This window comes from Cibotium barometz, chromosome 28 (assembly GCF_041138505.1).
Source record: "Cibotium barometz isolate CiBa-2024 chromosome 28, ASM4113850v1, whole genome shotgun sequence".
NCBI classification, from domain to species: Eukaryota; Viridiplantae; Streptophyta; class Polypodiopsida; order Cyatheales; family Cibotiaceae; genus Cibotium; species Cibotium barometz.
Window position 1 is genome coordinate 30441820 of NC_141073.1, and position 11905 is coordinate 30453724.

Below are 11905 nucleotides of genomic sequence, written 5' to 3' on the forward strand. Positions count from 1 at the left end.
ATTCACATCACATCTCATCCATTCACATCTACCTAGATCCACATCACATCACATTCATCCACCTTATAGCTCATCCATCCATTCACATCACATCTCATCCATTCACGTCTACCTAGATCCATATCACATCCATTCACATCACATCACATCACATCCATTCAGATATCATCACATCACATTCACATCTCATCGCATCCATTCATATATCATCACATTCACTCACATCTCATCACATCTATTCATATCTCATCACACCCATTCACATCCCATCACAATTATTCACATCCATCATATTCATTACATCCACATCACATCACATACATCCATCCACATCTATCCATATCACATCACATTCATTCCATCCACATCAGATCACATTCATTCCATCCACATCCATCCATTCATTCACATTCACATCTATCCACATCCATCCATTCATTCACATGCACATCTATCACTTCACATCTCATTCTCATCCATTTACATTACATCACACCCATTCACATCTCATCACATTCACATCCACATGTTACATGAAATATGCCATTGGTCAGTGTAGGATGCAATGAGGATATGCTTTTGATTCTATGCCAAATGTCAAGAGAGCATTGATTATGGATTGAGCATATTGGAAAATTTGAGATTTGGTCACTAATACAAAGGAGACCATGCTACATTTTTTCAAAAATTACATGCATGGATTGGATTTAGGGAATTTGCGGAAACACATAAGGTGTTTTTGGATGCCAAAGTTGCTTGGAAGCAAGAGTGGAACATGTGGAACATGCGGAAGGCAAATAGGTACCAAACGAGTGCCTGAGCAAAATTTATAGATTCACAAAATCCTGATTCAGTAAAATCATATTAGGTATTGAGTTTTGGAGATTATATAGGATCTTAGTACTCCCTTACACCTTCTCAACAAGCCTTCAACCTCTCCGTTCCGACATCATTTGGATCCCCAACTTACCATTTTTCATTGGAGGTCTAGTCAGAAATGGCAAGCTACTTGGGACATATGACATCATAAGATGGATGCACATCATTAGGGCTTTCCAACAATGCATAGTACACCTGAATCCAATGTCGTTTGGATAGTCAAGCCTATATGGTTGACTTTGATCAAAAAGTCAAAACAAAGTATATCTGGACTTTGACTTTGGTCAAGAATAGTTAGTAATCGTCATCACAAGCTTACACACCAAATTTCATGTAAATCTGATGACTTTTGAGTATCCTATAGCCTAATTTCTATTTTTAACAGTGTTGCACAAACCCTAAAACAGAGAATATTAGGGCTATCCAAAAAAATTTGTCCTTGTATATTTGAATACTAAGCAGCAAGCTCTATCCATAGAGCCCTAGATCATCAATTTTTGACACCATTTAAGCCGTCTACTAGCCATTTTTTATTTTTAGCCATTATGCCAAGGGGGCGTCCATCTATGCAATGGAACTTCAAGAGATAAGGGAAGACAGGGAAATGGTGAATGAGGGTCATGTAGAGGTGATTGGTGAAGAGGATATGAATTTACAAGGTGACAACAACAATGCAAATATGGCACAGTGGACAAATCATGTGTAAATTGGGCCAAGTTTTGCAAATGTGGGAAATACATCAAATCAATTGGGAAGAGCAAATGCACAAGCGATGCCCACTATGACAAATGATATGTCACAAATGATGATGATGATGAGAAGCATGATGGAAAGCATGGTGCAAGAACTTGTGGAAACCATGATACAGCCCATTATGTAAGAGATTAAGGGCATGCGTGATGAGATGAAGAGCAAGGATGAAGACAAGTGTGGACCAACTCACAATGTTCGAAAACAAAGAGAATAATCACCCAAGTTTTCATTCTACTTATGGCACTATGCGCAAACCTAATGTTTCCATACACACCCAATAAAGCCAAAGGCAAGGGTCATGCATCTCCAAATGAAGGCTCAAGATTTCCAACAAGGAGTGATGGTCATGTTCCATTCAAGCGGAATACTCATTGAGGTGGTGCTTCAAGACCTCATGTTGAGGAATATCTTTTTGGTGAGTTTGAGGATGACAATCATTATGTAGATGCAACTATATGAAGGCGTGGTGCCCGTCATGGGAATGGAGATGAATTCCTCTAAAATGAGGTAAGTTATATGTTCCTCTAAGTGCTTTTCATGCATTTGGATAAATTGTTGGCCTAAAGTAAAGGTGGTTGGCTTTGGATATAATCAAGGGCCGCATAATTAAGAGCGTAAAGGAAGGCTTGATGCATGGTGGAGAAAAGCGGTGAAGGGCACCATCTTTCTAAAAGGGAGGTGCATGCAAGGGCGAGTGATTTACGTTGGAGCACTCATATAAACGGAGAAGATATAATAGTGTGGGGAAGGGGTGGGTCAAATTAGGGTAAAGGAGAGAGATCAGAGACTAGAGGCCTGTGTAGTTCTCTTGTGTTGCCATGGCTCTAAGCTTAAGAGAGATTTCTAATTATATGGTGGTGGTGGTGGTGGTTTTTGCCTGCTCCATCCATGGGGGCTTGGCACAGGACTCACCCTCTGATGTGGATTTCAATGCCTTGCTTCAAGACCTGAGAGGCCAAGGCTTCTTCACTAGTGCCACAGTATTAAACTCCTTAGCTAGATCTTACCTGCTGCCACACATCACCCTTCTTATCCCCACTGACACATCCCTCACTCAAGCCTCCACCATTGCACCCAAGGATTACCCATCCTTGATCCAATTCCACATCCTGCAGAGAGACTTGAATTTCATGCAATTGCGCCTCTTGCCTGAGGGCACTTGGCTTCCTACTGCATTGCCTGGCTATGGACTCCGAGTGACAAGCAACTCTGCATCCAACTTCTCTCTTGACAATGCCCAAGTGCTGAATCCCAACCTGTGCCCAAGCGTTGAGAGCTTCCAAATAGCATGCCAAGGGATAAGTGCAATATTGAACCCTGCTTCTCAACTTAGCTCAAGGCCAGTTAATCCCCCTTTGCTTGCAATTAATCCCCCATCTTCTTCACTTAAACCCACTTCACCTATATCATCTCCATCACCATCTCCTGCACCACCCTTCTCCCCTCTAGCTTCCTCACCATCGCCATCTCCCCTCTCATCACCCCCATCACCTTCACCTTCCCCTTCTTCTCCACTCCCCTCCTCTTTCGAGCCTTCACCATCTCCACTCAATCCTCTTCAAACTCCCCCACCAGCAGCCTCACCCCCACCCTCCATCTCCCCTTCAACCACACCTCCTCCACCTTCACTGCCTACAAGTCCACTAACTTCTGCAGCTGTGCCTGCCCCGGAGCCTTCTCCCAATGCAGGATCAATGGGAGCATCAGTAAGCATGCTCGGAGCAACTATCTTGGCTGCAGTTGGTGGTGTCTTTGTGCTCTTGCATGCCATTATTTTATAAAAGCAAAAGCAAATATTTCTCCCCTCTAGTTTCTGCTAAACCTTCCTAGTCCTCTACAGGAACTTGATTTAGGGTTTGGTGAGTAGATTATTATAGATTATTAGGGTTGTGTTTGTTGACAAAACTTCTGTGCCAACACCAAAGTTGGTGGCAAATTCAACCATTAGTATAGCTTGTTTAGATGGTCCAAATTTTTATTGGACACTAAATTCCCATTTTGTAATCCTCCTATATTTCAAGCAATCAAAATGTGGCTTAAATTCAATAATGGAGATGCTAAATCAAAATAATAATGGCTTGGCTCATTTCTCTGCCCTTGAAATTATTAATTGTTTGATAGGTCGCTTTTATTTTCGAAAGCAAACTCTCATGTGTTTTTTTTGCCTGGTTGCAACTTTTTGCATGTGTTTTTTTAATGCGAGGATGAGTATTTTTTTTATGCGAGGATAAGTATTATTAATTGTTTGATAGGTAGCCGCCCTTGCCTCTCAAAGGAAGGTCGTGGGTTTGAACCTACCCAACAACATTTCCTTTCACTAATCTTGAAAAAGAAAACATTATCTAAAAAGGATGTGTACATATATATTCCACCCTCCTTATCTAAAAAGGATGTGTACATATATATTCCACCCTCCTTTCGGTCATTATCGCCACGTTGACCACACTGAAAAACCCATCGAAATAGGAATAGGTTAGATGCCATTGATGGAACGGAAACGTTTATCTAACAAGGATGTGTACATACATATGTTTATCTAAAAAGGAAGTGTCCATACATGAAATGATATGTATATTCCCAAAAACCATGTATACAAATCATGTATACATACTTGTTTAATGCTACCCTTTGGAAGCAAGTGATATGGAGGTTTACTTCAAATTGAAGTCCCCAAGATGATGTAGTATTACTAGCACAAATTTTGGAAGGGCCACAAATTTTTTAGATGCATTACATTCCTTTTGTAAAGAGAGAGACCTTAGTGTCAATCTCATAGACTCGAAGTTCATGATCTTTTATACAAGCCTTCAGCGGTATTTTAAATTAAAAGATAAAGTGAAAGATTGTTATGCAACAAAATGATATGTCAATTACAAGTGGTACAAGAAACTTCTAAGTAGAGGAGGAGCCTCCACCATTGAGGATGCAACTTCACCTCCACCCTTGATAAAGTACACCTTTGATTATTTGCAAGTCTATAATGATAGAGTGAAGGAGGTCTCAAAATTAGAACAACTATACAAACTCATGTTAAAGGTACTCAAGATCAGGACCCTACTTCACTTTCAAAAGTGCAAGAGGTGGCAAATCATATACTGGACATTAAAGAAATTTCTAAATCCATTCAAAAGCAGTACACTTGAGACCTTGTAGATTACCTTGAGAAACCTAAAGTCATTAGCATCTATTATAAATACAAGCAATCTTAGTTATTGACAAGAAATCATAGTACAAAGTGTAGGGTTCCAATCCTTCCCACATAATAGGAAATTATACCTTTTATAAAATAATCATAATAATAAAAGATCATATAAGAGAAACTTTTATAATAAAAGCTATCAAAAAGGATAAAATAGGATTTGGTCCATATACTATCATACACAACAAATATAATCATCTTAACTGGGGGTGTCAAAAAACTATAAGAGCAAACAAAGACCTTGCTAGACTCAAGAGATATAAGAGGAAAAGGATACAAAAGTAGGTAGTCTAACTGATGGATCTAAACATGGAGTTAGAAACCTCCACAAAAATTTAGTCTAAATGGGTTAATTTATTTGACGAGCATTTGGCAGTGAGCTTTGGCTCTAGGGGTTTTGCGCATGTGGACTACTCTTATGATCTACGTAGGACTTGACATGTCCATGTCAACATGTGACGAGTCCATGTTAGCATGTGACATGGCATGGACATACATGCATCATGCACACACATATCATGTGAAAAATGGACACACATGCATCATCCATATCATGGACATAGATCATGGCCTTAGATGGTCCGTATGGTTGAAATGGGCTCTGTGTGATATCTATATGCTCGGTGTTGTCTTGGTCTATATGGTCTATATGCCCCGTTATACATGGTTGTGATCTCTATATACTCAGTGTCATCTTGTTGTTATCTGCATGGTGTATGTGTTGTACATGGGTTGCTTAGTGTTGCTATGGGGCATGTATGGTTAGGATATGATGCATGTGACATTTACTTTGTTGGTATATTCCTTATGTGGTTTATGTTGTTTGAATGCTCTAAATGGTCCATACGTGTGGTCCTATCTATGCATACGTGGCCTAGATAATCCATACAACATGTGGTTTATGTTGTTTGAATGCTCTAAATGGACCATATGTGTGGCCCTATATGTGCATATGTGGCCTAGATAATCCATACAACATGTGGTTTATGTTGTTTGAATGCTCTAAATGGTCCATACGTGTGGCCCTATCTATGCATACGTGGCCTAGATAATCCATACAACATGTGGTTTATGTTGTTTGAATGCTCTAAATGGACCATATGTGTGGCCCTATATGTGCATATGTGGCCTAGATAATGCATACAACATGTGCATGATTGTGTGGCAGCCCATTAGTGATCTTAATGTGGTCAGTATAACGCATAGTGCATGGACAAACTCAATGGTGTTTATGGCCCACACATAAGGTGGCAATGGGCTACATGTGATCCTTGTTTATGGTCCACATAAGGTGGCAATGGGTTGCATCATGTGATGAGCATGTGATCCTTGTGTGTTTGATATAGCTTGTACATGTTCAAAGTGGTCCAAATAGAGTGTGTATGGTCGGGATGGTGTATGTGCTTAAGCAAGCCCATGTGTTATCCACATGGTTTATACGGGGAATGCATTGTATGTGATCTTATGTGTTCCAGGTGTCATCATTGTTGTGTGCTCTATATGGTCCATTCTATACGGTCCATGTGATATGCATACAGTTGGAATGGGCGAGCTATGTGATCTCTATATGCTTGGTCTTCTCATGGTGTGCATGGTCCACATGTCTACATGTGGTTGTCCACATGGTCCACATGTGCTCTTCTCATGGTGTGCTTTGTATGGTCCACATATTCTATGTACGCATATGGTTAGAATGGGCTCTATATGCGATCTCTGTGTCCACAAGTTCCACATTTGCTCTACATGGTGGTCCACATGGTCCACATGTGCTCTTCTCACGGTGTGCTTTGTATGGTCCATCTCATGGTGTACTCTACATGGTCCATGTGTTCTCTTTACATGGTGGTCCACATGGTCCACATGTGCTCTTCTCACGGTGTGCTTTGTATGGTCCATCTCATGGTGTACTCTACATGGTCCATGTGTTCTCTTTACATGGTCATAATAGGGGTTGTCAAAGATCTTTACATACTCGCTATCATCTTGGTGTGCTCTATCCGATCCATATGTCATGTACGTGGGTAGAGTGGGCTCTATGTGATTGTACGTGGGTAGAGTGGGCTCTATGTGATTGTTATATGCTCTCTCTTCTCGTGGTGTGCTCTACATGGTCCATGTGATCGAACAGATTACCCAAGATGTTTACATGCTTGATGTCATCTATGTGATCTAGATGGTGCATGTGATCAACATATATTCAAAACAAGCTTCTTAAGATCTTTACAGTCTCGTTGTTACCTTGATGTGGCTTGTATGGTGGGTACAACTTGTATATGGTTAGAATGAAATGCTTGAGATCATTATATGCTTAGTCTCGCTAGATGGTCCATATGGTCCATGCATGTGCAAAATGGGTTGTATTATCCATACAGCAAGCCTTGCATGGTCAATGAAATGCTTGAGATCATTATATGCTTAGTATCGCTAGATGGTCCATATGGTCCATACATGTGCAAAATGGGTTGTATTATCCATACAACAAGCCTTGCATGGTCTGTACATCTATGTGAAAAGAATTTGTAGTAGCAAACGCACACTCTCACAGGCTTTGATCACTTGAGAAAAACAATGTCTATATAGATTCTCAAGAAGAAAGAGCAAAAATTACTCAAAATTGATAGAATTGTGAAGAATTAATCTCTAAACACATAGAAGAGTTGATATAAGTGATTAATGATGATAATCAACACAAAGAATGAGCAATTACCAAAATCTAGGAGAGAGAAAATGTAGCTTGTAGGAGAGAGAAAGTGTATAGAAAACACATATTTTGGACCCAAATTGATCTCTATTGCTTGTAGCATATTACATTAATGATTGCGAAGCCATTTTGCACTGCAAATCTCTCATTCTTTGCTCTATACAATCTCCCACAAACCCTATGGTTGCTTCTCTTTTCTTTCTCTATTTTCTCATATTTTTCTCTCTATTTTCTTATATTTTTGTTATTTACCACTCCTTTGCCCATAAACTTTGGCTGGCCACTTTGTATGTATTTTGGCCCACTCAAATCAACTTATTTTATTCTCTACAGGCAAACATGGTTATGGGAAAAACATGAAAGATTCAAATTTAAAATTGGAGTTGAAGACATGAACTTCCTTCTAAAAGAGGGAATATTCGAGAAGCAAAACCAATTTCATGTGATGGATATATGCATACCAGCAATGTTTCTTATGATGATGGGAGTCATTGAGTAACCTTAGAGTGAGGAATAGTTAAAATATTTATAAGAGATCATTGGTAGTATACCCACATGGGTAGTGAAATTTGTCTTTATGCCAATAACTTATTTTGTGGAGCTATTCAATGTTTGTCAGCAGGTGAAAATTGCAAAAACAATGTTTGTTTGCAGAAATTTAGAGCTCGGTTTCTTGGCTAAACTACTTGATGACAACTGGGACACAAAAGTACATGCAGAAGTCCATTGTGAGATCGCATTAGACACAGTAAATGTTAAGTATATGATAACAACACAGACATTCATCATGTCATTTTGGTATAAACGGTCTTGTTACATTCAAGGAGAACTACAATGGATCAAGAAGCTACAATCTTGGAGCACAACAAGGTGATAGATATTGAAGTTTATGATGAGGCCTCAACCTTGGTGACAGTCATTTCACTATGGGAGCTATGCAACTAAGGAAGGATATTAAAAATGAATGTATACATGAGCTCCCATCAAAATATATTTTCTTTCACAACGAAAGAAAAGTGTTGCAAAGAAGAGAGAAGGCAATTTTGTGTAGAGACTTGTAGAATAAAGTGAACATCATTCCTCTGTAATTATAATAACCTTTGTAATTTTGAGCAATATACATTGACTGCCTTTTCATAATAGACCATTAATGTCATGGATGATCAATCTCTAAAATTGGGAAAACACTTCAATTAGTTTAACCAAAATTGGTAGAGATCTTACCTATTTCAATAAGTGTACATACTAAAAGAATCTCACTTTCTTAGAAAGAGTAGAAATATTTTCTATTGGCTTACATCAATTTCTTTGTGTGGAGGGTCAGTACTGTGAGGGGTGCTCTTCCTTAGTGTATTTGTGACATGTAGGTATAGATCTATCTAGTTCTCTTTGTGTGGACTAGTAGTCTCTACTCTGTTTATGTCAGGTTTGAACATCTCCCTAAGGCACATGTTGGTGGTGTTTAATTGTGTGTGTGTGTGTGTGTGTGTGTGTGTGTAGGTTTCTCTCTCACACATATTGTGCATGTCTATTTCACTCTAATATGCTCTCTTTCTCTCTAAATAAATGTTTATTTGTGTGTTTTTGTTTCAGCAACAACAACAATAAGGACTTCTAAAGGCAAGAAGCAACCTTCCTTGCATAGTCTCAAAGGTAGGCTAAATATAGCTATTCAATCTTCACATTGCACATGATAGTTGAGTGCATATAAGAAAGGATTTCTATAGATTCATTCCCTCAACTTGTAGATGTTTATTCTGTTTTTATGCCTAAAATATAATACTCTCTATTTTAACTATTGTGTGTACTTTGTTATGTTTGTTGGAATCTTGAGATTTTTATATTACATTATTAGTCAAAGATGGGTAGGTTCTTGAACGACTGACCGAAGTGCATGCTGGAGTGGATTTTTCATAGCAGGTTGCTACACATCATGGCATTACATTGGCTTTAATGCCCCCTAATGAAGAAAAAATTCAAAGTCTTGAGAATGTGAAGAAGCAAGCCATAAAGAAGTGAAGTGCAATGATCCAAAACCTACTTCAATAGAACCCCCCAATAAGCACAAAAAAATATTTTCGAACCATTCTAGTTTCCCCAAGCCAAAATGTCGCAAGCAATTGTAGTGTTGCTATACAGTCTTACATTATATGTTTATAAATTTGAGACCAATTTCCATCTTGATAAAAATATAAATGCTTTTCAAATCATTGTTCCAATAAACATCATATTTATGAAGTTAAAAAGTTATACAAAAACTAACTCGTCTGTATATGAAAACTCACTCATTTGTATATTCAAAAAAATGATTTACAACAAAGTTACATTTCAATGATCTTTAGAGGCGGCTGTGGTGGCAGACTGGGAGGTGGGAGATCGGGTGGGATATTTTGTAGGAGATTGTCACAGGATGGCGCTTTAGATTGTTGTGCCAATTGTTGTGTTGGTGGTGAAATGGGAGGAATGGGAGCCTCGAGAACTCGGGAGGAATGGTAGTTCACAAGGCAATCAATTGCCTCCGCCCGAAATTGCCTAACATCAAAACTTGTATAGGATCCCATTGGTGAACTCTATAAGAACAATATAAAGTTGGATAAGCGTTTAATGTAGAATATATAAGAAAACAAATACTAATTTAATAGAACCTACATCATCTGAAAAGTCCTCTACAGAAGAAATTTTGCATTTAGGCATACCCTCCATCCACATGAGTGGGAGTCAGGTTATATTGGAACTTCTACTGTACTCATTTGTATATCCAAAAAAATTTCTTGAGTCAAAGCCTCCTAGCCATTCAACATTTTCTTAACAGACCCAAAAAATAAGCTTTCTTATTTATAAGTTTTAACAGGTTGGATTTGCCAATATTTATAACAAAAACACTTACAATTGGATATGTCTCTGGTAGCCAATGTCGAGTTGGCTAAATAACAGACAATGGCACGAAGATCAAAAAATACCAAGCTCCAATGGCTTCTGAAAAAACCTTAAAGGGTTACAAAAAGATCATTAATGATTTTATCATGTATAAAAAATTATACTGGTACTTACATTTCGTGGGTAAGCCAACAAAACCACATGGAAGGGATCCATGTTAGCAGGGAATCAATTCAGGATATTAAAAAAAGTGACATTTCCATCATGCAGTCATGTCGACAGCAGTGGGTCCAATAGAAGCACACAACTCTGCACTAGAAATGGCAGATTTCCTACAACCATTTTGCAAGAAAAGAAACATATCAATCCTGCAGGATGAAAAGAAGTTAAGATTGTACAAATGTCTCTCTCTAAATAAAATAAGAAACACTTACGAAAGAATAGGCAGCACGATCGAGTCTGTAACCTCGCGTTGATAGTTTTGCAGAAATATTACATCATGCAAAGAAAATACAAGAATCTGGTTTCTTGCATCACATATAAACGAACTTCAAAACTAGGGCCGAGAAAGCATAGCGCCTCTTCGTTCTATGCATCCTAGTCATCCAGCAATTGTTTTCTTTGAGCCTGGCAGCGTAATGCTTTTAGATGTTCAACCTGCTTGTTGTTTTGCCATTGTTTGTTCTCTTTGTGTAGGTCTACCTCTCACTTTCACACCAAAACGAGTGTCCCGCTCATGGGCCACTTCGTCTACTCTCACTTCATCCCTCTCTCTTCTCAGGGGAGGGATCTCTAGGGTATTTCTCATTCGTGAATTAAGAATAGGGAGAGGAGACAAGAGACGTTCATATCTGTAGCTCACTCGCTGAAGTGAGTGCATGTCTTTGTCCATGACAGTCATGTGAGTGCATGTCTTTGTCCATGACAGTCATGTGATGTGCATGCGCTGCCAAGATGTAGCTATCTTGAAAAAACTCAATCAAAAAATCCTCTGCTGCCTCTTGAAGAGGGAGGAGAGGGCTGAGGGTCGTGCCTGGAGTCCATAATGTTCGCAGATGCCATGAATGAGTCTTTGAAAAGGTAACTTGGCGATACATAACTGCATACATCTCATTGCCTATCTAAGCTCTGTCATCATGCCACGGTACTGGTAAAGCTTTCTTCATCTTGAGCTTTCCTATAATTTGAAGGGCTTTGAGGACGAAGCCATCGCTACACTGGGGTCACCGGTTTCCCTCTTAGCAGTCTTTTTTGTTCGGACCATCTAAAACCACCACATAAAATGCAATAGTGAATGAAATAAAATAAGAAAGGTTAGAAAAAGAGAAATTCTATATAAATCACGACAACGCAAATAGGTCGTTTCTCCCGTGCTGAAAGAGCACTATCGTGTTATGATGATTTGTAAGAAAGTAATTATAGTATAAAAAATATGAAATAACAAAATCAGATATTCTTAATGAATTTTTTTTGTGTATTAATATAGAATCACCACA

The 11905-nt window shown here is 38.7% G+C and overlaps 1 protein-coding gene across 1 annotated transcript; it reads left to right on the forward strand.

Annotated features, from left to right (window-relative positions):
- Nucleotides 1-2444: 2444 nt before the first annotated feature.
- On the forward strand, nt 2445-3662 carry LOC147622735 (uncharacterized). Its single transcript, XM_086822606.1, has one exon. It carries the CDS (start codon nt 2451-2453, stop codon nt 3411-3413), a length of 963 nt encoding a protein of 320 aa, XP_086678732.1. The 5' UTR covers nt 2445-2450; the 3' UTR covers nt 3414-3662.
- Nucleotides 3663-11905: the final 8243 nt, after the last annotated feature.